Source organism: Pongo pygmaeus, chromosome 2, assembly GCF_028885625.2.
Source record: "Pongo pygmaeus isolate AG05252 chromosome 2, NHGRI_mPonPyg2-v2.0_pri, whole genome shotgun sequence".
In the NCBI taxonomy this organism is placed as follows: Eukaryota; Metazoa; Chordata; class Mammalia; order Primates; family Hominidae; genus Pongo; species Pongo pygmaeus.
In genome coordinates this window covers 57,511,647-57,537,964 of record NC_085930.1, presented here as the reverse complement: position 1 = coordinate 57,537,964, position 26,318 = coordinate 57,511,647, and the positions used below count along the sequence as shown (strand labels likewise).

The 26,318-nt window shown below is 40.4% G+C and overlaps 1 protein-coding gene and 1 long non-coding RNA gene across 15 annotated transcripts in view; one reads left to right on the top strand and one right to left on the bottom strand.

Annotated features, from left to right (window-relative positions):
* Positions 1–13: 13 nt before the first annotated feature.
* LOC129033032 (uncharacterized) lies at positions 14–10,825 on the top strand. Its single transcript, XR_008501509.2, has 4 exons — positions 14–78; positions 1,081–1,134; positions 5,974–6,070; positions 10,698–10,825. It is a non-coding gene; the product is annotated as an uncharacterized LOC129033032 (long non-coding RNA).
* The window catches only part of KALRN (kalirin RhoGEF kinase), a 700,623-nt gene continuing 678,346 nt past the window's right edge, over positions 4,042–26,318 (bottom strand). For 10 of the 14 annotated variants that reach the window (XM_054480928.2, XM_054480929.2, XM_054480939.2 and 7 more), the window contains 3 exons: positions 17,215–17,415; positions 12,974–13,112; positions 8,928–11,450 (listed from right to left, as the gene is read on the bottom strand). In XM_054480928.2, the coding sequence (XP_054336903.1) occupies positions 10,905–11,450; positions 12,974–13,112; positions 17,215–17,415 (886 nt within the window). In that variant the 3' untranslated portion in view covers positions 8,928–10,904. Of the gene's footprint in view, positions 11,451–12,973; positions 13,113–17,214; positions 17,416–26,318 lie in introns of all 14 variants that reach the window. The other 4 variants (XM_054480931.2, XM_054480932.1, XM_054480955.2 and 1 more) reach the window with 1 other exon arrangement.

The following is a 26,318-nucleotide window of genomic DNA, read 5'->3' as shown; positions in this document are numbered from 1 at the left end:
CCCGCCTCTTCCGCCTGCCTCGTCCGCAGCTTCCCGGGCTTGCTGCACCCATGGGTTTCCCCGGGCTCAAGGGGTCAGGTGGGTGGTAGCGCCCGCGCCAGTTTGTGCTTCTCCTGGTTTCTTCTGGATGGGGTCGCTGGGGTTCAAAGCCCAGAACAGCTAGATTGACTGTAGGATCATGAAGTCCAATCTTTCATGAGAGTTTGCGTAAATCCTGTCCATTTTTTAATAGCCAATGCCTTCTTGACTAGGTTATCTTAATTATCTATACTCCTTGGCCTAGCATGTTATATTTGCTAGTTATTAGCCACGATTTACCCCCCATGTTTCCCCAAATAGAATATAAGTTATCAAAGACAGGGACCTTTACTCAATTCTTTTATTAACTTCATAGCATCTAGTACGTGACAGTTTCATAGAGTTTGCACATAGGAATACATAGCACTTAGATCATTACAGTATTCACTACCTCTTTTGTCTGTACTCTGCTTCCTGGAGGAGTACTTTTTTATTTCCTTTGGCGTATCTCAAATGCTTAGGTAATAGGTGTAGAAAAGGTAAGGGAGGGAAGGAGGAGAGTTAGAAGACGGTTAATTCATTGGTATCAGGGTTATCCAGGAGGATAATATTGCTAGACAATCTGAAAATCCAAACATATTTGGTCTTTACAAATAAATCCCTTAAAGAAATAATGAATAAATAATCTTTACAAATAAATCCCTTCTCCATTGTGTATATAAGGCAATACTTTATTCTAGCTTAAGGAAAATAACCCTTAAATTCACATAAAGAATGAAACCTTGTCATTGGCAGCAAGGTGGATGAACCTGAAGGACATTATGTCAGTGAAACAAGCCAGGAACAGAAAGATAAATACCAAATATTCTCGCTCATATGCAGAAGCTAAAAAAGTTGATCTCATGGAGCTAGAGAATAGAATAGTAATTACTAGAGGCTGGGTAGGGTAGGGGGTGGTTAAAGGACACAAATTACAGCTAGATAGGAGGAATAAGTCCTAGTGTTCTATAGCACTGTAGGGTGACTGTAGTCAATAATAATTTACTATGTATTTTCAAATAGCCAGAAGAGGGGAGTTTGAATGTTCCCAACACAAAGAAAAGATAAATATTTAAGGTAAGGAATATATGAATTACTCTGATTTGATCACTGTACATTGTGTGTATTGAAATAGCACTATGTACCCAATAAATGTGTACAATATCATGTGTCAACTATAACAAATACTTTTTTAAAAAAGAGGAACAGATAAGGCATAGCAGTATTGTGCACTACAAAGAACATGAAGTTTCAAACCAAAACATTTGGATTTTAGTCCCATTCTACTTACTGGCTGAGTGATCTTTGGCAATGCATTTTAAGCTATATGAGTCTCAATTTTCTCAAAAATAGAATGAAGAAGCTGGGCGCGGTGGCTCAAGCCTATAATCCCAGCACTTTGGGAGGCTGAGGTGGGCGGATCACGAGGTCAGGAGATCGAGACCATCTTGGCTAACATGGTGAAACCCCGTCTCTTCTAAAAATACAAAAAAATTAGCTGGGCATGGTGGTAGGCGCCTGTAGTCCTAGCTACTTGGGGGGCTGAGGCAGGAGAATGGCGTGAACCCAGGAGGCAAAGCTTGCAGTGAGCCGAGATCGCACCATGCACTCCAGACTGGGTGACAGAGCCAGACTCCATCTCAAAAAAAAAAAAAAAAAGTAGAATGAAGATAATAATATTAACTTTCTCCAAAAATCACTATGAAGATTCAATAAGATAGTTCACTCAAAAACACTTGATAAAAAGTTGGTAGAGCTGAGCGTGGTGGCTCATGCCTGTAATCCCAGTACTTTGGGAGGCCGAGGGAAGTGGTTCACCTGAGGTTGGGAGTTCGAGACCAGCCCAGTCAACATGGTGAAACCCCGTCTCTACCAAAAAATACAAAAATTAGCCGGACACAGTAGCACATGCCTATAGTCCTAGCTACTTGGGAGGCTGAGGCAGGAGAATTGCTTGAACCCGAGGGGGTGGAGGTTGCAGTGAGCCAAGATCATGCCACTGCACTCCAGCCTGGGCAACAGAGACTCCGTCTCAACAACAACAAACAAACAAACAACAACAACAAAAAGCAGAGGAACATAGATTGTACCAATTCATTTTGTGTTCTCCATTTCATTTACTTAGGCTGGGTAAAGGATCTTGACTTTAACCAATATTTAGTCTTACTATTTTAGGTATTTATCCTAAAGAGTTTCCATGAATGTAAAACTTCATGCAGTAGTTCAATCTAGAGCCTTTTCATGGACCTAGCTCTATATCGCTCACTGAATCCCTTCTATGTTCTACTCTGATATCTATTTTAGACTGAGCTTGTGGGGTTCTGATTATCATTTGTATTAGGGCTTTTGCTAATATTTCATAACTATATTGGTGATTCCTCTCAACCACTCCCCTTCAAAAAAATACAGGCTGAGGTACTGTATTTAATTATTTATTATTGTTTGACCTACACTATACACACACAGAGACACTGAAACACACACATACACATTTATTTTAAGTTATGTTCTAGGGCCAGGTTAGTGGCTCATGCCTGCAATCCCAGCACTTTGGGAGGCAGAGATGGGAAGCCCAGGAGTTTGAGACCAGCCTGGGTAACATGGCGAGACTCTGTCTCTTCAAAAAATAAAAAAAATTAGCCAGACAGCATGGTACACACTTGTGGTCCCAGCTACTGGGGAGGCTGAGGCAGGAAGATCACTTGAGCCTGGGAGGTCGAGGCTACAGTGAGCTGTGATCATGCCACTGCATTCCAGCCTGAGTGACAGAGTGAGACCCTGTGCCAAAAAAAAAAAAAAAGTTATCTTCCAGTGAATGTCTCAGTGACCTTGAACAGTCACCTAGATTCTGTGACTCATTTGTCTCTAATCCAAGTAAAATAACTTACTTCATAAGAATTTTTTGGGATTAAATGAAATATTAATTACAAATGGGCTTCATAAGCTATATAGGTGCTAAAATACATACAAATTCTAGATCTAAAAAAAAAAGCCCATAAGGGGCTTATGATTTTAACTGACAAACCTGATTCTGATTTCATTTCAAATATTCTTTATTATCTGTATTTTCTCAGGAGATTGTGCTGATGAGCCAATGTGAAGAGCCCATGCTTTTGACAAGTGTTTCTCATTACAAATAAATGCAATAAAATCTTAATGAAATAGAAGCCAAATGTTAAAACAAGTTTTTGTTTTTCTCGGCAAAGTAAGCTAATCAAAACACTTTAACACTCTGGCTAATTGACAATATACCATGAATCAGCCTCATTTGCACTTGGGTGGCACATTTAAACTTTCAAAGCCTGATCATATCTGCATAGGCTAACCCAGATTGCTGGAGTCCGCACCAGAATGTATAAACTTGTGAGATCCGGCCCAAAATACCCTCCAAACATTCTAACAACATTATCACCTGAAATACCAGTATGAAATTAACAACAACCCGAGGGTTTTCTTTTTTTGAGATAGGGTCTGGTCTCACTTTGTTGCCCAGGCTAGAGTGAGGTAGCATAATCACAGCTCATTGTAGCTTCTACCTCCCAGGTTCAGATGATCCTTCCACCTCAGCCTCCCAAGTAGATGGGGCCACAGGCATGCACCAACACGCTCAATTAATTTTTTTTAAAACAATTTTTTAATATGCGGGGGGTTGGGGGGAGGTGGGTGTCTCCTTATTTTGTCCAGGCTGGTGTCAAACTCCTGAGCTCAAGAGCTCCTTCCACTTCGGCCTTTCAGAATGTTGGGATTTACAGGTGCTAGCCACCACACCTGGCCCTGAGGTTTCCTTGGCATTTTTGGGTAAATGCCTTAGAATACTCTAGGGCACAAAGTTGTTGCTTTCTCTCTAAAATCCTGGGCCAAACGTGTTGTAATAATCCTGTGATATTTTTACCTTTTCAAAGTCTTTCGTAGATTTGGAGAAAGAAAAAAAAATTACTCTTTTCTTTGAACAAAGGTTTAGTTAGGAAAAAAGAGACGACCATATAGTATCTTTAGTATAGTATATTTATAGGAATGCATAACATGTGAGATGCACATTTTGAAGTTTCATCCATAACTTATAACATTTACTGTAGCAGTAACAAGACAGCAGGTCATCACTTTACAACATTACACATGAGTGATTTTGACTTACAAATAAAATATTTACAACCTACCTTTACAAAACGACATTGTGTGCATACAAAATGAACAACAGCAGAAAAATTTAAAAATAATAAAACAACCAAAAACCCAGAAGATACACTTAAGGCAGACCAGCAAGACACTGAAATAATTAAGGCTGTGGAATTCTTCTGCACCTTGAAAATATAGAGCTATTTATCAATACTGTGGAGTGATTTTAAATCAATTGTTACAAGCCTGATGGAAGTATGTACTTATATGTATATGTGTGATGGTCCCTATGGGGAAACCTGTCCACTTATGAATAAGGCCCTTTGTCTGAATGGCCAGTGAAGCCCACTCCAAATTCTCAAAAGACTTGGGGGGGGGGGGCAGGGGTCACTCAAAACCAAGAGATGCCAATACAGTTTGCAAATCGACTATTAATAGTTCAAATATAAAGATAGTTATAAGTCCAGATAAACAGAATAACCTAAATGATCGCCCCTTTATGTTTCACACTTGTTAGTTTGGCTTTGTGGATGTCAAAAGACAACAAATTAATTCCAGAATGAGTAGAATTTGTCTCCACAAATTAGCCCTAATGGTTTTGAATGGCCCTAAATGGTTTTCCATTAGAAAAATTGACCCACCTGGGCTGTCTGCAAATGGATGGATTTCTGCATATGAGCAATAACATATACATACATATTATACACTATATACATGTACAGATGTACATATATCCGTATTTTCCAACAGTTTGCACTTTGATCACTACTGTTCTCTGAACAGGATCTCATTCTGAAGAGTATGGTTAGTTTTTTTCACAGTCTTCATATTTGTTCTAACTACTAGTTTTACTCACCTTCCCCATAGAGTAGGCCGAAGTTTGGCAGAAACAGAAGTAAAAGCACCAGGGTCAGAAAAATCAAACATAGAGATGACAGATATGGCTTAAGTTAGTAAGAGAAGATGTATGTCTTGTTAACTTCAGATTCGTAGCCACAGTCTTTGAGGTCATAGTAACAGTCTCTGTAATACTCCAGAACATGGATTCAGTTCTTGATGGAAGTCAGGTATTGATGGAAACTCCTATGCTGGCCATCCCTGGGCCAACAAATTAGCTTGGTTAAACTAAGCCTCAGGAGTTGGCATTCCAAGAATTGTTATTTGCATTTCTTCTACCATGCTCCCTTTTCTCAGCTAACCTATCTGAAATAGCAGTTATCTAACTAATGCATTATCTTGATCATTTGAATAAAAACTAAATCTGAACACATTTTAGAATCTCACAGCAAAGGGGCACATTTCTCACAGAAAAATGCAATAGCCTGTGCATATTAATTTCAGGCTTATCATAATGTCCCTCAAAGATGAAAAGTTGTCTTAGAGTGATTGCTTTTTCCTCTCCTCTAACTTCTTCATATTTATTGAAAATGAAGAAGAAATGCCTTTCATAGAAAATATGTTCTTACGATAATCTGTGTTCTACTATTTCTGCATAAATTTTTTATTTGAGTAAATTTCCTATTAAAAACATTTAGTACTATAAACAAATTTCAGCCCTTTTTAACCCTTTAGAATTGATGAAACAACTGAGAGCCTTACTATTTTTAGAAAATAAATATTAACATAGTAGCTTTCCTTTTCTTGATGGAGCGTGTGTGAGCTCTATCATCTATAAGCCCATCCTGGGTTTAATCATTCATCATCAAATCATCCCTAGGCTTTAAATAGTGAAGAAAAATCAAGGTGCAGTTTTATAAATAAATTCACTGAAAGGTCACATATTGCGTTTGTCTAACCCAGACTCCACAGAGGTGCAACCCAGGAGAGAAAGGATGAAGGTCTACATTCCTCAAAACTCATCCAGCACAATTCATTGACCACACTGAATAAGGACATGGTGAGTCTGAACTTTGCCCTACTACAAAGACCTCTTACGTAAAAAATTATTTCCTCCTGTATTGAATGTATGGGACAAAGTTTTAGTTAATGCAGAATTTAGTTTATATCATATTTGCTCCCTCATATTCTCACAAATCTAAATTGCCATGCTCTTCCACAGAGGCAAGAAAAAAGTAATGCCTAACTCGTGGGCTTTAATCATGGAGGTTATGGGATAGCAAATATGCAACTCCTGAAAGACCTAACCACCTAAAAATAAAAAAAAAAGATTCAAGGTTTGTCCTCCAAAAATGAGCAGTCCAATTCATTTCTATGCATTTAATTTGCCTGTGCATTTAATTTGTCTCTTAGATTCCTGTGAGACTGTGAAAAATAAATTGTGATATGAGAAGATGTCTTCTTCTCACTTCTGCCCTCCCAAGTGAAGAAAGTGGTTGTTGGGTTCTTCTCTGTCCTTTTTACAGAGCATAAAGCTTGAGAAGGAAGGTAGCAGTTGCTTTCAAGGGCATTTTACTCTTCGCATCTGCCATAAGAAATACTGGAGAAAACGATTTATGGACATAAGACTTCATCAGCTCTCCTAACCCTTTTCGGTAGACAAGCTCTTAAATGATCAAAATTACAGGCTAAGATCAGATAACATTTAGACAAAGAGCACCTGATACTTCCAACTGAAAGCAATTTACAGAATTTAATTTCATGAGTTTATAAATGGCATCTAAACACGTGAATATTGAAAACCTGGAATGTTCAAAGTTACTATCAATAAAATTCTTAGCACTGGCAGTGTGTAGCACTTTAAAAAAAATCGAAGTATTTTATAGATGTCCCCACCAAGGTTATTTCTCAACATTCCTGTAAGATTAATGTCCTCCCTCCTTCCCCATCCCCCAACTCCCATTTTACCAATGGGGACATTTGGGGAAGGAAAAACAAAGACTTTCTGTAAGAAAAGATGAATCAGGAATAGCTGAGATTGAAACTCAAACATTCCTGGTCCCACCCCTATATTCAGATGTTTTCATTTACAAGATATTTTAAAGTAAAGAAAAAATGCTGCAATATCAGTACATCTAAATGCAATGAACTTCTTTATCTCCCATCCTCCCCTCTGAAAGGCACTACTATTTATAAAGGCTTTGTGGACCACAAAGCAGTGAAGCTAGCTTTCTCCTCTGCTTCCTCTACTCCCCCTTACATTGTTTATGGCTGAGAGAGACCTGAAGGATATCTCCAACATTACCATTTTTTTTTCTTAAAAATTTTACCACATTCAGCAATAAGTGGATATATATCTATTTAATTTGAAACAAATGTAAAAGATGTAGGAAATCATTATATTAATACTTCTTAAAAGTTATTATGGGTTGTCCCTGATCTTTTCATTCTTTCTGTATCCCACCCTTGCAAAACAAAATAAAACAAAAAGTTCAAAACCCTATGCAATGACTATAAGCTAAGCAAGAAACTTGTGACCTTGACCATTGTTTGTCTTTCCCATTTCAGCTGAAAGTTCACTCCCACTGTGAACTACCATCATAATGATAGAAGTGGACCATTTTCTCTTCTCTCCTCTCTTCTTTACTACCAAGTAATAAATCTCTCCACCAAAACAGGAACAAGAGTGGCCCCTGATCCTTCTTCCCTAATCACGGTTGCCCTCAGAGCAACCTAAAGTACATTCCCCAGGCTCATCATCTGGGATTCCTTGTTATTTCCAACTTGCGGTGGAGAACTCTTGAACCAAGACTACTTTCTTATCTCTGTTGGGAGGGACCAGGAGCTTTGCAGACAGGGAGCCTCCCTGTTAGTTTCCCTCCATTATCAAACTATATAAAATATACCCCCTTTCTCTTGGGGCCTCTATTAAGTTCATTCTAGTCTAATGATTGTACCTTGGCTCCAGTTAACAAAATCATCCTACTTTTCATTTCTAGGTCCCTCCTTTCCTGTCTTCTCACTTCCCAAATATGTGTGCTTGGGGGAATTCCATGCAACCCCACATCTGGATCCTCCCAACTCTGTTGTAAAAGCTGATATGAAAGCTTGGGGTCTGTCTAACATTCTGTCAACTGCCCCCATAACATAATTTCAACAATACCCTCCTTGCCCCCCACCTGCCGTGGTCTGCACACCACTGTTCTGGGCCCTGGCCTTCTCAAGCAGAAACTCAACTTGTTATAAAAACTCAGAATGGCTCAGCAGGGGGATCCTGACTCAGGTCATCCACAGTGGACAGAACAGAACTTGCCAAGCTGGACTTTATGGATATTGGGAATCCTCAGAGCCTACAGTTTGTCCCATGACAAACCCTATGGGCCAGGCTTTCCTTTTTTTTTCGAGACGGAATTTTGCTCTCATTGCCCAGGCTAGAGTGCAGTGGCGCAATCTTGACTCACAGCAACCTCCGCCTTCCGGTTTCAAGAGATTCTCCTGCCTCAGCCTCCCAAGTCACTGGGATTACAAGTGCCCACCACTACGCCCAGATAATTTTTTTGTATTTTTAGTAGAGACGGGGTTTCACCGTGTTGGTCAGGCTGGTCTCGAACTGTTGACCTCGTGATCCACCCGCCTTGGCCTCCCAAAGTGCTGAGATTACAGGTGTGAGCCACCGCGCCCGGCTCAGGCTTTCCTCTTTTATGCTGTATACCATAATGAAGACATGTTTACTGAAAGGGTTTTAGTAAACATGTTTACTAAAAGGATTTTTAGTAAATATGTTTTAAATTTTTTAAACACAATGAAAACATGTTTACTAAAATTTTTTTTTACTAAATATGTTTTACATTTTAAAAAATTTTAGTAAACATGTTTAATGTATGTTTTAACTTTTTATGTATTGTATCATAGAGTGTTTGTAAATACATAAAGGTCCAAATGAAGACTATAGGGTTAGTCAAGAGAGACCTCTGAGGGAGTGAGGCTTAATGACCCAGGGCCATTTGAAAACTAGGAAACAAATACAGTCAGAGTCGGTTTCCATATATTTGGTTAATCCCGAAAATACTAAGTGCTATCTAGTCTTATTGCTTATACTTTCCATTAATTTATCAATCTATAATCTTGGATGGGATGAGGTGGAGGGTGAATGAGGAAGTTGTCTTTGAAACCAATGGAAAAAAAAAAGATGATGATTTTTAATTTTACATTTTCACTGTGGGAATAAGTGTTTCTTATATGTTAAAGTTCAGGCTTAGCTTCCACCATTTCTCTTTCATTTAGATAGGTTTGTAGTTCTATTCATCCTTCATAAATTCTCTTCTTGCACTTCTGTACTGCGTGATTTTAATTTTCTCTATCCCATTATAGGAGAGAATCAACACCATTAAACCTGCTTTGAACAAACACTTGAGTTACATTTTTAAGATCTTACTTGTCTAATCGCAATTTTCAACACACATTCTAGAAAACTAAGGGTGGATCATGTACAAACACAAAAAACAAGCTCCCTCCCTCCAAAACAAATGAACAAAAATAAAGAAAGAAAACCCATGAAATGCCCAGGTTTAATTTTTTTTTCACCAGAGGGAAAAAGAGCAGTTAATAATAATCTTGTATGGAGAATATACACCAGAAAGCAGCACTGGCCTCAAAGTACAATTAGTCCTTTTAGTTCAGAGAACTATCAGCGGCTGAGTGGTGACAGGTATTGCAATCTCAGTTACAACTTAATGCTCTGTTAGGGTGATGTATCAGGTTTTGTTCCATGGCTTTAAAAAGGACTTAGAACCAGGCCTTTAAAAGGCCTATATGGCTGCCTCCTTTTAGTAAGCACCCCTTAGCTTCAATAAGGAGTTAGACATAATGCCAGCCAACTTTCTGAAAGATGGTATTCTACAGCCGTAGAAGAAATCAGAAAGCGTTGGTACGTTGTTCATAGGAACTGTAGGAAAGGTTTTCATTTGCCCTTTTGTATGAACCTCTTATATTTGTTTACTTATTTCAAACCTGGTGTAGACACAAAAATATCCCCGCAGCTCATACTGTATTTGAATTTATTTCCTGGCAGTCTTTCTTGCCAGATTAATTCCGAGCTGCCAGTGAATTTGCGGGTAGTGTTTCATATACAGAAAGAACCTATCTTAATCAAATAACCTGTGATTGACAGAAAAAATTTTCTCATTCAAAAGGGCAACATTGCTTTCTCTTAATGCACAGGTTCTGGTAAAAGATTTCTATACAAGATTTATAAAATGCTCTAAAAAACTTGTCATCTAATTGTGCTTAGTCAAAACAATGTAATGCTTCGGTAAATAAATTACTGTCTTAACTGGAGCACTCAAAGTTACTTGTGATTGATTTAATATATATATCTCTATATTAGAAAACTCTGAAACCTGAATGGGATATATTATACTGTATGTGTATATCTATCCTATTAAGAAACTATATCTAAGTTATCTAAACCAGAATAGTTGATATACATGACATCTCCATTAAATAGAACTTTTTGCTTAAAATTTCAGCAAAGCCAGAGACCTTTTATACTCTTGTGAGCTTAAGGTTTGCCCAGTTAACAACTCATTTTGGAAGATACAGTTAAAATTTCGTAACAGCTAATATTGTTCTTATCTTTGCCCTTCTTCTGAACACGTCTGTGACCCTTTGCCTCTTTATTTCTTCAGAATGACCTCCTGGAAAGCCCCTGGATTTAGGGTGACTTTTACTGCTGCTCAGACCCTGAATAACCACTGACGAGGTTTAAGAGGTACATCTCTCAATTCAGAGAACTGCACGGAGTGAAATGATGAACAGAATTATTTACAGTCACATTCAGTCTTGCTTTGGTTCACACTGTACTTCTATGTGAAACCACAGGGGCTGGGAGACGGCTACGTCCCTTGGTTCACCCGGTTGACAATGTAGCTCTTGACATTGGGAATAGGCCGCACATCATTCTGGTGCTTGCGACGTTCTATGAAGCATGCTAGGCGGGAGGTGTCCAGGGGGATCTTAGAGTAGCTGCCATTATGGGGCTGCAGCCATGGATGCTGTAAGCATGTGGCTGCCGTGGGGCGCCTCCGAAAGTCTTCCTGTAAGATCACATTGATGAAATCTCTGGCAGCATTGCTCACACCACAGAAGTATTCATGGGGGAAGCTGAAATCCACCCTGCATACATTGATACATGTCTCCTCTTTGCTCTCATCCAAGAAGGGGGAGACCCCACTCAGCATGACATATGTCAGAACCCCGATGCTCCAGATGTCTGTCCCTAGGGAGACGGGGATGCCTTGAATGACTTCTGGGGCAGCAAACTCAGGGTTCCCTAGCAGGTGGTGAATGTGGAAGTGACCCGAGATCTGGACAGCATCCTCCAAGTCAATGAGCTTCACTCGAGGCACTGGAATCCGTAAGTCAATGAGCAGGTTTTCAGGCTGCGGAGATCCAAGGAAGCAGGGAGAAAAGAAGGGAAGTTCAGGCCTCTATTTTGACTACTCAAAAGACCTCATTAATTCAAACACACTTATACTATTCTTTGATAAAGCCTATGGTGTATGGAAAACTCCCTATGCACTATGGAAACTGCATAGGAGACTTCAAACTATCATTTTGAGTTTACTACATTTTGAGTTTGGGTGGTAATTCAGAGAAGTTGTTTGACATTGAAAATCATGTTTTCTTAACTACATTGCTTCTGCATTGAATCAAGGAAATAACAAATCACTCATTTTGGTGAACAGGGGCTTCTTTTTGAGAAGGATGGAAGAGAAGGTGACATTTGTTGGCTTACTTCTATGAAGTTAGATTAGGTAGGTAGAACTTCCCTACCTTCTCTCACACCAGATGTCATTGTGGCTCTGGTATATTGTCATTAATTCATGGATGATACACTTAAATTGTGTAACAACCCATATTCTCTTCAATAGTCATAATGGAGAGGCCGGGTGCGGTGGCTCACGCCTATAATCCCAGCACTTTGGGAGGCCGAGGCAGGTGGACTACAAGGTCAGGAGTTTGAGACCATCCTAGTCAAGTTGTTGAAACCCCGTCTCTACTAAAAATACAAAAAAATTAGCCAGGCTTGGTGGTGGGCACCTGTAATCCCAGCTACTCAGGATGCTGAGGCAGAGAATTGCTTGAACCTGGGAGGCGGAGGTGGCAGTGAGCTGAGATCATGCCACTGCACTCCAGCCTGGGCGACAGAGCGAGACTCCGTCAAAAAAGAAAATAGTCATAATGGGATGGATGTGGTGGCTCACGCCTGTAATCTCAGCACTTTGGGAGGCCAAGGCAGGCAGATCACTTGAGGTCAGAGTTCAAGACCAGCCTGGCCAACATGATGAAACCCTGTCTCTACTAAAAATACAAAAATTAGCTGGGCGTGGTGGTGAGCGCCTGTAATCCCAGCTACTTGGGAGGCTAAGGCAGGAGAATCGCTTGTACCTGGGAGGTGGAGGTTGTAGTGAGCCGAGATCACACCACTGCACTCCAGCCTCAGCAACAGAGTCAGACTCTGTCTCAAAAAAAAAAAAGTCATAATATTCTACTCTAAGTAAATAAAATGAATTTGAATTTATATTCCTTATGAGTAATGACTGGTAAGTTGGATTTGGCCATTTAAGGTATTCCCTGCAAGGTTGCCACTTCTTTTTTTTTGAGATGGAGTCTCGCTCTGTCGCCCAGGCTAGAGTGCAGTGGCACTATCTCGGCTCACTGCAAGCTCCGCTTCCCAGGTTCACGCCATTCTCCTGCCTCAGCCTCCCAAGTAGCTGGGACTACAGGTGCCCACCACCACGCCCGGCTAATTTTTTTGTATTTTTAGTAGAGACGGGGTTTCACCGTGTTAGCCAGGATGGTCTCGATCTCCTGACCTCGTGATCTGCCCGCCTTGGACTCCCAAAGTGCTGGGATTTCAGGCGTGAGCCACCGTGCCCAGCAGGTTACCACTTCTTATTACCTTTATGTCCAAATGTGCAACCCTGCAGTTGTGAAGGTACTGCAGAGCCTCCATGATGTCTCGGATATAGAAAGCTACTTTTTCCTCCATCAGTTCATCATGATTCATAAGGTAGTCTAAGAGCCGGCCATCATCCATCCTGAAAGTAGGCAGGGAAAGGCAAAGGAAATATGTTTGAAATGAAGAAATAGAAAAATAACACATGTACAAATCAGTAAGATCTCTAAGCTCTCTCATACTTCTTGTTATACATGAAGACCAAATGTGCAACACATGCATATTTAGTCAGAGCCTAAAATTATTGTAATATTCAGAACTAAAATAAATATATTTACAAATATGGTGTACTGCAGGGAGTGCGTATAACCTTGTTTAAGAAACATTCTCCTTCATTAGCTCTAAAAATTGCTCACAACAAAAAAGTTGTGACACTCATTTAAGAGGTTCGATTGCTAAGTAAAGAAAGCCTTCCCCAAGAGAGACTTCAGCAATATCCTGATTAACCATAACCTAGTGGCTGCAAACAGCCCCACATGTGTTTTGCAAAGTACTTCTTAATTTTATTTTAAGATTAATTTTAGAGATGAAGTCTCACTGTGTCACCCAGGCTGGAATGCTGTGGCACAATCGTAGCTCACTGCAGCCTCGAACTCCTGGACTCAAGTGATCCTCTTGCTTTAGCCTCTCACATGGCTGGGATTTCCAGAGGAGGCCACTGCACCTAGCCAAACTACTTTCATTTGTCAGTTTTTAGTTGGGGAAAACAGAAAGTAGGCCAAGTTTGTTCTTTGCATTATGGATTCTCCGCCCCTCCCCCACCCCACCACCTTTTTTTTGTTGTTCTTGTTTGTTTGTTTTGTTTTTGAGACAAAGTCTCTCTTTCGCCCAGGCTGGAGTGTAGTGGCATTATCTCAGCTCACTGCAACCTCCGCCTCTCGGGTTCAAGCGATTCTGGTGTCTCAGCTTCCCAAGTAGCTGGGATTACAGGTGTGTGCCATCACACCCAGCTAATTTTTGTATTTAAGTAGAGACAGAGTTTTGCCATGTTGGCCAGGCTGGTCTCGAACTCCTGGTCTCAAGTGATCCACCCGCCTGGGCCTCCCAAAGTGCTGGGATTACAGGCATGAGCCAGTGTGCCCGGCTCTTGATCCCTTTTTGAATCCTTTGCCTTCTGGGCAACTTTTCCAACCTTGAGAACTGTGATTGAGAACATGGTATATGGAGCCATCCAGACCCAAATTCGAATCCTGGTTCTGTTACCTACCTGCTGAAGGCTGGGAGCAAGTCATTTGAACTCTGTGTTTTGGTTTCACCAAAGTGAACCATCTTTAAAGTGGGAATAAGAACAGCAACAAAATAATAACAATTATTATTCATTATATTAATATAATATAATGAATTAATATTATCATATAGTGGGTGAATATTACTATTCACCTATTTGATTATGAGGATTGCGCAAGGATGGAGTGAGACAATGAAGCATTTAAGCATAATTGGTAGCATAGGTAAGTGCTAAATAAATGGTAGCTATTCTCAGCCACCCTCTGTCCTCTTACAGCAAGGAGTTACCAAATGTCAGGTATTCTTTAGTGTACATTGAGTTGTTAAAGGCACATCCCCAGGAAATGCCCATGCAGAGGAGCCTGATGCAGGGTCAGAAATGACTTTCAGTTACAGCTGAAATCCCCCTGGCCAAGTTTCCCTCTTCCCCTCTAGCTTGCTCCTTCCCACTGGTGTCTTCTACTTTCCCTGACAGGAGCAAAGGCTAGAACCCATGCAAGCCTCTTTTGCTTTCCTCTGACCCTGCTAGGGGTGAGGTAAGAGTGATCAGAGTAGAGTGGAGTAGGATTGGGCTTGTTAAATGTATTCCCCTGAGCTTCTTGGAGTCATTAAAGGAGCAATTAACAGCAGCACTGCTCCAAGTGAGAGAGTCTTAGCCACCAAGTTCACCTTTAGAGCTTTTGGATAAGGCAGATGCCCACATCCTACCCTAGACTGGGGAATCCAAATCTCAGTTGCCTGGTAAAGAAAGGCTCTCCCAGCAATTCTGGTGACCACCTAAGGGGAGGCCACCGTCACATAATTGGCAGCATAAGTATTTGCCAAATAAGCATAACAGGATAATGAGATCCAGCACAGGGGTCAGCTCAGGCACTGCCTCTCCACAAACTTTCCCTGAACTTCAAGTCCAACCAAGCACCTATGTTCTCACAGCAATCTTCTCCAGTGCATGCATTTCTTTCTTAGTATTTATCATATTATATTAAAATCATCCATCTATCTATCTATTGCTCTTCCTCATTAGACTTGTAACTCCTCGAGGGCAAAAACTATATCTTTTCCCCCCATTTTTTTTTTTTTTTTTTTGAGATGTAGTCTTAACTCTGTCGCCTAGGCTGGAGTGCAGTGGTGTGATCTTGGCTCACTGCAACCTCCACCTCTTGGGTTCAAGCAATTCTCCTGCCTCAGCCTCCTGAGTAGCTGGGATTACAGGTGCCCGCCACCACACCCAGCTAATTTTTGTACTTTTAGTAGAGATGGGGTTTCACCATCTTGGTGAGGCTGGTCTCGAACTCCTGACCTCAAGTGATCCGCCCACCTCGGCCTCTCAAAGTGCTAGAATTACAGGCATGAGCCATCGTGCCCAGCCCTTTTCCCCCTATAAACTATACCTCTGCCTACTATAAACTACCCTTATAACTATAACTTTGTTCCCCCGGCCCTGGCCCTGGGCTGGATGGTGGTTGGTGCATAGCGAGTGCTCAGTAAATGTTTGCTAAACTAATTCAACCCACTATTCATCTAACTTAATCCCTGCAACACCTCTGGGAAGTTGGAGGAATTTCAGTCTTCACAGATGAGGACCCGGGGCCCCAGCAAACTAAGTATTCTGCTTCAAATCACAGAGCTGGAACGTGAGCCCAGATTCCTCATTCCAAGAGCAGCTTCTTTCCATTGCACTGCAGTAGCCCAATATCAACACCTTCCCTTGAAACAGCAGTTGGCAAGTCTGAAGGGGCAGAAGTTCTGAGTCAGCTGAACTCAATCTGGTACACAGTGACAATATCTTTCATTGGAACACAAGCACAGATGTTGTCATCTGTGGACAAGTATAGTTCCCTAGCAATAGAATATGCCTTTTGAGTTAGGAGGTTCCCTACAAACAGGTCAGGCTCTGAAAGAGACTGTTAAGTCTGTTAAGTCTAAAGTGACAAACTACCAACAACTTAACTACATAAAGTTTAAGTTTCACAAAAGGGTTACAGATGCTAGCAGCACGGGTTTTGTCCCTTTTTTTTTTTTTTTTTCCAGCTGATTTTAAAAATAGCCAAACTTGTTTGCATTTTTGCTTTCTTATTTTATCATAAATAAATTTGTGACAAGTTACTGACTCAAACATCCCGTACGCACACACCTAGACTAACAAGTACGCAAGAGCCGGACTAACATGGTAGTTGAAAAGCTGAAAATGCAGGCACTTCTCTACTGAAAACGGGTTCTTGTGGAGCCATACACAGCAATGGTCTTTGGCGGAAATGTCTGTCTCCTGTCTAGGCCAAGGGCCTCATTAGCACCAATCTGATCACATTTCTGTTACTTGTATCACTTCTGAAAAGACTCTGTTCTCTTTAATCTCTGTGATATTTATCTAAACCACAGAACATACTGTCTCTTCTTAGCCTGGGGTAGTGGTGGGGAGAATGGGACGTTATTGCTTTATTAAATCTAGGTGTCACGTATATGGTTGCCTAAGTCCCTAGAAAATCTGGAATGAGTGGAATGTTTTGAAGGTAAGGCTCTCCCCTAGAAGGAATTTCTTGGGTGGTAGACTGGAGTTGCTATGGTGGTGAATTGACACACAGAGCCCTCTCTTTCAACTCCACCCTGTCAATCAGCCAACTGTCAACAAGCTCTTTCCAAACTCCTGCCCAGCCCGAGTCCATAATAGAAAGAAAATAAACATGGAAATGAGAGAGATATGGGTTCAAGTCCCAGCTTCTCCATTCCTAGTCTTAAGGAGCTAGTTTTAAGGACTTCCCTTATCCCTATTATGATTTTTTAATCTTTGAAATGGAAATGACATTGATTATAAAATGGAGGAGAGAGTGTATGTTATATGTAGTACTTTGCCAACGATAGGACCTTGTATAAAACGTAACTGTCTTTTCCATTAATTGTGGGCAAGAGCTAACCCAAATGGATGGGGGCGACGTTAGAGAGACAGCGTCTGTACTTACAGTTCCAAGATCAGGATGTAGGATGTGGGGGACTCATAGGTGTCATGGAGAGTGATGTACTGGGGGTGCTGTAGGTGCTGAAGCAGGGCGGCCTCGTGGGCAGCCTGTTCTTTCTTCTTCATTTTTTTGCTAACAAATTTCACAGCCACATCTTTGCGGGTAGCTTTGTGAATGCATTTCTTTACTATAGAGAACCGGCCTCTGGAAAAACAAAAGGGAGTATTTGCCAACATTCATCAGTTAACTAGATATATTTTATTCATGGATAAGTAAAGTTTTGTGGGAAGTGGTCAGATAGATCTTATTAGGAATCCTACTCTCCTATATTTTTAATTATAATACTATTCAGAAAACCCATTTTTCCTTCTTTAGCATTTTAGGGTTTTTGAGATGTCAAAAACTTTTTATATTTTATATATAATATAATTATATTATAAATTATATTTTTATATGTAATATAAAGCTTTTTTTTTTTCTGAGACAGGGTCTTGCTCTGTTACCCAGGCTAGAGTGCAGTGATGTGATCATGGCTCACTGCAGCCTAAACTTTCCAGGCTCAAGCCTCTTGCCTCGGCCTCCCAAAGCACTGAGATTACAGGTGTGAGCCACTATGCCTGGCCTAACTAATGTAATTTTTTAAACCAATATTTTTGTCTGCCATTTTAACCATCAAAAGCAGTTCAGTTTTCTTTTCTAACCATCAACAGCAGTTCAGTTTTCTTTTCTAACCATCAACAGCAGTTCAGTTTTCTTTTCTAGGCAGAATATGTATTTCTGTGAAATACAACAATAGAAACAGCAATAATGTTAAAGAAGGAGGAATTCTACTCAATGATAATTTTAAAAACATTTTTATTATTTTTTTCTCCTTCTCATACATACCAGTTCTACTTCCTTCAAGGTCTGGCACAAATGCTAACTCTTTGTGGGGCCATGACACGATGAAAAAGCCAGACTGTAGAGCCATTGCAAATCGGATTTTTTTTTTTTTAATTTCAGTAGGTTTTTGGGGAACAGGTGGTGTTTGATTACATGAATATGTTCTTTGGAGGGTGATTTCTGAGATTTTGGTGCATCCATCACCCAAGCAGTGTACACAGTACCCATGTGTAGTCTTTTATCTCTCACTACCCTCTCACCCTTTCCCCCAAGTCCCCAAAGTCCATTGTATCATTCTTATGCCTTTGTGTCCTCATAGCTTAGCTCTCATTAAAAACATTTTTAAAGAGTGCATTGTTTCATTTTATTTTATGTGTGTTATCTTCTTATTATGGAAACTTTCTAATATACACAAAAGTAAAGAAAATAGCAAAATAGATCTCCTATGCAGCCAACTTCAATAATCATGAACGATTTAATCAATTTTGTTTCATCGATCTCTTTTCTATCCCCTGCTTTTTTCCCCCCTGGAATATTTTAAGCAAATCCAGATATAATGTCATGTCACTCATAAATACTTCAGTTTACATCCCTATCGACAAGAACACTTAGAAATATATAACCACTCTGCCATTATCGCATCTGACAAAATTACCCACTCCTGAAATAGAATGGTTCCCAGATACAGCTGTTGCCCCCTGGAAGGTGGCAAGAGAGCTCTGTAGGGCACAGGTCAGCAACGGGGCAGATGAAGGGAGGGTCAATAAGGTGACAAGGCAGCACTATCCAAGCCCTGCCCACGAGGTGTCCTAACCCATGAGCAGAGGAGAGAACAGTCTGAAGACCATCCATTCCTCCAACAGAAATGGGTGTGTCATGGCCACCATGAAGATGATCTAACTGCCTCCTTGACCTGGCTCTGTGCTCAAAAGGCAACTTTTTAATAATACTTTTTTTCTCATCATATATTTGCATAAAATAATGTGCTAATAAGGCCAGGTGCAATGGCTCATGCTTATCATCCAAGTGCTTTGGGAAGCTGAGACAGGAGGATCGCTTGAGCCCAGGAGTCTGAGACCAGCCTGGACAACATAGTGAGATCCTTTCTCTTTAAAAATTTTTTTTAAAAAAATAATGTACTAATCAGTAAAACAAGTCTTAGACAAGTATTTATTGAATATATTATTTACCAAATATCATTCTTGGCACAGTAAGCAAGTATTTGGTCAAAATGGCAGTTTTGTTTCACATCATAAATTAATAAATTGCCATTCTGGTTTTAACAGCGCTCTCTTTGTGAGTTTGATTATCATAAGTTACTTCTTGCAGAGGAGTGAAATGGAACAATGAAAACAATTAAATGCTGAGGATCGCTCTCCTGAATTTAATGGCCATGTCAAGGTACTGCTAGCTTAATTTTTAGAAAAAGGTTTGTAGTTGTCAAAGTTATGCAGACCCATGGTTTAAAAAGTCAATTATCTTTACAGGTTTATTATTTAAAAAAAATTCATCCCCATTTTTCCTTCCCTGGAGTCTTGCTCTGTCACCCAGGCTTGAGTGCAGTAGCATGAGCTTGGCTCACTGCAATCTCTGCCTCCCAAGCTCAAGTGATCCTCAAACGTCAGCCTCCCAAGTAGCTGGGACTATAAGTGTGCACCACCATACCTGTCTAATTTTTTGTATTTTTTTTGTAGAGACAGGATTTCGCCATGTTGCCCAGGCTGGTCTTGAATTCCTGAGCTCAAAGCGATCCGCCCACCTTGGCCTCCCAAAGTGCTGGGCTTATAGGCGTGAGACATCGTGCCTGGCCTGAGAGGCAGTTTAATACATCAATTTAATATAATTTAGCAGATTATTGAAATATTTACTTCTATGACTCTCAATAGTATGCTTTGAGTGGCCACTTCTTGATTTTTCAGTTTTAATGATTTCTGTTGACATCCCACTATGGAAGATGCGATTTTAGCCTCCTTCCTCCCTCTGTCCCTGCCACATAACTACTATCCCCATCCACTGTCTTCCCAATAGAATTATAATCAATATTCAGTATCTACATTACTACATTATGTCCATGCTATTCACAGTTGAGCCTCTAGTAAACTATGAATACTTTTCCTTTTTGTGATAGAATGCAATTTCTGACAAAGAGTGCATGGGAAATAAATTATTTCAGACTTGCATATCTGAAAATTTGTACTTATTCTACTTTTATACTTGATTGTGAGTTTAGCTGAGTATAATCCAGTTGGGAAAATTTTTCATTCACAATTTTGAAGGAATTATTCTGTTGCCTTCCAACTTCTATTGTTCCTGGTAATGTTAACTGCTAATGTGTAAAGCATTATGATTCCTGATCCTTCATGACCCCGTTTCCTCATGGAGAATTTGTAGGTTCTTCTCTTTTCCTGGGTGTTGATAAATTTCACAATTATGTGCTGCAGTATGATCTATTTTCCTCCATTAGGTTGGGCATTCGGGTGCTCTCTCAATTAGTAAACTCATGTCTTTTCATTCTGGGAATATTTTGTATTTAGAAATAATTCCTTCTTCTCTGTTTTATTTGTTCTCTTCTCTCTTTCTGGAATTTCTGTTTTTCAAATTGGAACTTCTAGTCTAGTCCTTCAATTCTTCTTTTCCTATTCTATTTCCCATTTATTTTCCGGTTGCTCAGATTTCTGGGTAATTTCCCCAACTCTGTCTTCCCACACTTCTATTAAGGTTTTCAGGCCAGGTGCAGTGGCTCACACCTGTAATCCCAGCACCTTGGGAGGCCAAGGTGGGTGGATCACTTGAGGACAGGAGTTCAAGACCAGCCTGGACAACATGGTGAAACCCCGTTTCTACTAAATATACAAAAATTAGCCAGGCATGGTGGTGCATGCCTGTAATCCCAGCTACTCAGGAGACTGAGGCACAAAAATTGCTTGAAGTTGGGAGGCAGAGGTTGCAGTAAGCCGAGATTGTGCCACTGCACTCCAGCCTGGGTGAAAGAGCAAGACTCTGTCTAAAAAAAAAATACATAAATAAAAATAAAATTTTAAAAAAGTTTTTTTTTTGTTTTTTGTTTCTTGTTTATTGTAGAATTATGCTCTTGTTTTACAATTTCAATATTATATTTTATCTAAGGATACTAATGAGAGTTTTTGGAAGTATTTTGCTATATAGTGTGTCTCCTTTCTTCTACTTTTGTTTTGATTTCTGTCTTTCATTTTAAAGATTTTCCTCAACTGTTCAGAAATTCTTAGTAGTTAATTCATTTCACCTGGAGGATATTTTTGCTAGATTTAGAATTCTTGGTGGCCAGCTCTTTTCTTTAAGCATTTTAAAGATGTTGGTTCTGCTGTCTTCTTGCCTCCATGAATTCTGATGAGAAATCTGCTGTCATTTGAGTCACTGTTCTACCTAAATGTAATAAAGTTGTTTTTTTCTCTTGTTGCTTTCAAGATTTTTTTTCATATTTTTTTTTCAGCAGTTTGATTACAATGTGTTCTGGGCATGGTTTTTGTTTGTTTTTTATTTAGGTCACCAAGCTTCTTTAAAAATTTTTGTCTTTTGCCAAATTTGGGACATTTCCAGTTGTTATTTCTTCAAAAATTTTTTCTGCACCAATCACTTTTTTCTTTCCCTTAGGAGTTCTAAAGACATGAATGTCAGACCTTTTGATATTTTTCCATAGGTCCCTGGGGTTATGTCTAATATTTGTAAAACATTTTTTTCTCTCTATTCTTCATGTTGGATAATTTATATTTCTTCCTCTTCAATTTCACCAACTCCTCCATCAGCTTTGTTCTGCTATTGAATCCATGCTGTAAACTTTAAAATTTTAGATACTGTATTTTTTGTTATGCAATTTTAATTTAAAAATAATTTCTATTTTTCTGTCAGTAACATATCTTTCCATTCATTTCAAGAGTATTCACCTTTACCTTACAGAGGATGGTTGTAATTGCTACTTTAAAGTCTTTGTGTGATAGTTCCAATATTTGGATCATGTCAGAGCTGGCATCTGTTGATTGTTTTCTTCCCGAGAATTTTTAAAGTATTTTTCTGCTTTTTGTAATGTTGAACAACTTTAGATTGTATCCCGAACATTTCGAATGTTATGTTGTGAGACTCTGATTCTGTTAAAATCCTCTGGAGAAGTTTGATTTTTGGTTTATTTGTATGTTTTGGTCAGCAATCAACTTGGTTAGGTTCAGACTGCAAGTTCTGTCTCACCTTCTGTGGGAGGTGGTTCTATTGTCAGTTCAGTTTTCAGTGTTTACTATGCTTTTAGGTCTGCCCCTTGTGAGCACCACACAAAGATTAGTCTGAGACTAAACAGTCACTGAGCAGTGGTTTATGTCATAGTCCAGTTCTCAGAGCTTTGCTATATTTCTTTGAATGTGCCTCATACATGCACAGCTGGAAGGTGGCCCAGGATTTGAGTCATTTCATATAGAATTAGGAGATCTTCTTTTGCTTTTTCCTGAGATTTCCCCTGCATTCTTTATCTCCCAAGTGCCCCGTTTCGAAGTTGTCTGGCCAGAAAGATGGGATTCCCTCAGAGGTTTAGCTTCCTGCATTGTCATGCAGTTTCACATGACTGCCCTGGGGTGAAGCAGTGACAGTAAGGAGACAGAAAAAAACAAATAAAGCATGAATTATTCTGTTCTCTCCAGCTGAAAGGGTTCTCCTTTCTTTGTCCTTTGGCCAGAAATGTGGGTTTTTCTTGGAGTTTTTGCTCTTTGTGCATGCTACATAGTTCTTTGATTTGGCCCACACTTGTATCAAAGCTGGGGAGATAAAGGAGAAATGAGGAAAGAAGAAAAAAGGAAGGAAGAAGGGAAGGAAGGAAGCAAGGAAGGAAGGAAGGAAGGAAACTGCTATTCTCCTTGTCATTAGCCATTCTTCAAGTTTTTACTTTTCTTTCTTTCCTTTTATTTTTTTGAGACAGGTTCTTGCTCTGTTGCCCAGGCTGGAATGCAGTGGTGCGATCTCGATCTCCCAAATTCAAGCAATCCTCCCACCTCAGCTTCCCAAGTAGCTGGGACTACAGGTGTGCACCACCATGCCTAGCTAGTTTTTTCTTTTATTTTTTGTAGAGATGAAGTCTCACCATATTGCCCAGGCTGGTCTTGGACTCCTGGGCTCAAGTGATCCTCCTGCCTCAGCCTCCCAAAGTGCTGGGATTACAGGCGTGAGCCACCACACCCAGCCCAAGTCTTTTGTCTTTCCACTCTCATCTCTATTATTTAATTTAATACCCAGGTATTGCTTTTTGTATCTTGTCCAGGGATTCTGGTTGTAATCAGTGGGAGATAAAGGCTACAGTGGGCTTACTCTATCTTGACCGGGATTGGGAGTTGGCTCATTTTGAAAGTTCAGGAATAAAAACGTGTTTGGTGGCAGGGCACGGTGGCTCACACCTATAATCCCAGCACTTTGGGAGGCTGAGGCAGGTGGATCACCTGAGGTCAGGAGTTTGAGATCACCCTGGCCAACATGGAGAAACCCCATCTCTACTAAAAATACAAAAATTAGCCGGGCATGGTGGCAGGCGCCTGTAATTCTAGCTACTCGGGAGGCTGAGGCAGGAGCATCGCTTGAACCTGGGAGGTAGAGGTTGCAGTAAGCCAAGATTGCATCACTGCACTCCAGCCTGGGAGACAGAGCAAGACTGTCTCAAAAAAAAAAAAAAAAAAAAAAAAGAGAGAAAGAAAAAAGATGTTTAGAAGCTCTGAGCTTGTGGGTGAAGCCTGTCACCTTTTACTTTACTACAGAGTGATTTGACCAGACTGCTCAGTTGGGAAACCTCCATAATCAGTATCTTTAAGTCTTTGCTTTTGGGCTGGTTAGACTTCCCAGTGAAAGAGCCCCCTGCCTTCTGCCTAGAGGGTGAAACACTGGCTGTCAACCTCTGGAGGTGCAGTGGATAAGAGAGCTGGGGTTCTGAGTACCCAGCATGCATATATTCTCATATTGTCCCTGTTTGCAGAATGGCTGCACTGCCTTCAACTGTGCCTGGTGTCCCCAAGGGCAGGGATGCTCCATTTTTCCCTTTGCAGAAAATAAAACTCCAGGGCGGGCATGGTGGCTTATGCCTGCAATCCCAGCACTTTGGGAGGCCAAGGCAGGAAGACTGCTTGAACCTGGGAATTCGAGACCAATCTGGGCAACATAGGGAGACCTTGTCTCTAAGAAAAATTAAAAAATTAGCTGGGCATAATGGTGTGTGTCTGTAGTCCCAGCTACTTGGGAGGCTAAGAGAATCACTTGAGCCCAGGAGGTCAAGGATGCAGTGAACTGTGACTGAGCCACTGCAGTCCAGCCTAGGTGACAGAGTGAGACCCTGTCCTAAAACAACAACAACAACAAAAGAAACAAAGAAATAAGAAAGAGAGAGAGAGAGAAAGAGGGAGGAAGGGAAGGAAGGAAGGAAGGAAGAAAGGAAGGAAGGAAGGAAGGGACCAGTCTTTCCTTGGATGAAGAAAGACAATCACACAGATACTTGAAGCTGGGGAGCAGATTTGGAGCCAGCTTATCCCTTGGGAATGCTGACTGGTTGCCTGCATAGAATCTAAAAAGGTAGCAGGACCAGGCCTCCAGGTAAGGATGGCAGGCTGAACACAGACATCAGTTTTCACTCCCTTCTGAGACACAACTTCTCAAAAAATTTCAGCCAATCCTTTCAATTTTAGCATCCTCCTTCTACCTACTTCCAGAGGTACTTGATGCTCAGTACCCAAAGGTACTGAGCCTTTGGGTAATTCTGCTGCAAAAATTATACTGGCCCTCATTTGACCCCATGACTGACTGACTCAGGTCTTCAAGGTCATTTATCATTCTTTCATCTGTTTTTCTGTAGAAGAAAAACAGACGAATTTCTGTGAAAAACATCTGTATTTCTGTGAAAATAATACTTTATTTTTGTCTCTTCTTCCAATGTCCTCATTCTTATATGCCTACTTAAAAAAAAAAAAAAACCTTCAGTGTAGTTTCAATGAAGTTTAGGAGGAAGTGAATATAGATGCCTGTGTTCAACCTGCCATCTCACCTGGAGGTCTGGTACTGCTAACTTTCTATATAGCAATGGGTATAGGCAATGGGTCAGCATTTCCAGTGACAATCCCCTGCCTTCTTTATACTGCATTGTTGCCTGTATAGTTCATTCCTGGTTAAACATGCCATACTCAAGTGCCCTTTCCTTCTATGGATGTGCTGTAGGAGAGAACATATTCCTTCCTGCACTGTGGCTTTTTATAGTATTTAATTACCAGAGCGCTCCTTTTAACAGAATAGTCACAAAGGCCCAGAATTCCAGGTTTAGGTGTGATGAAGCAAGTCGATTGACTTCTACAGCCCTGGCACAGATATCTTTCCTGTGTCTCACATTAACATCTCCATGTATTATTTGGGCCTGGTGGGGTGGCTCACGCCTGTAATCCCAGTACTTTGGGAGGCCAAGGCAGATGGATTGCTTGAGCTCAGGAGTTTGAGATTACCCTGGGCAACATGGTGAAACCCCATATCTACAAACAAATGCAAAAATTAGCTGGCTGTGATGGCTCACACCTGCAGTCCCAGCTACTTGGGAGGCCAAGGTGGGAGGATCACTTGAGCCCGGAAGGTCGAGACTGAAGTGAGCAGTGATCACGCCACTGCACTCAAGCCTGAGCAACAGATGAGCCCTGTCTCAAAGAAAAAAGAAAAAAGAAAAAGAATTTCCATGTATTATTTCCATTCTGTTAATGCACAACATTTTGAAAAGATCTTCTGAAAATATGAGGACTATTCTTAGGAGAGAGGAAAAGCTTCAGGCTGTTAGAGACTTTAAAACAAAAACATTGATTACTTTTGAACAGATAAGAAAATTGATCTTCCCTTTGAGAAATATCAAATCAGCCATCTGTTTTAGCTAAAACATGCCTTAACCTATGGCTAATAATAGCAAACACATGTCTCCAGGAGGCATTAACTAGGGCATCCAGGTGATGAAACCAATTTCATTTAGAGCTAGCTGGGGATTTAATTGGCCCATTACTGGGGGTCATGTTTAGCTTCACAAATTTCAGTATAATGGAGCAAAATAGATTTCAGTTACTAGAGCTTATTTTGGACAATAATCGATATGATGAGAAACAACATATGCTAGTAAAACGAGACCAGGCTTGGAGTTGGGTAGCCCAGAATTTGAATCCTGGCTCCACACCTCCTAGTTGTGGGGCCTTGAGAAAGTTCCTTAA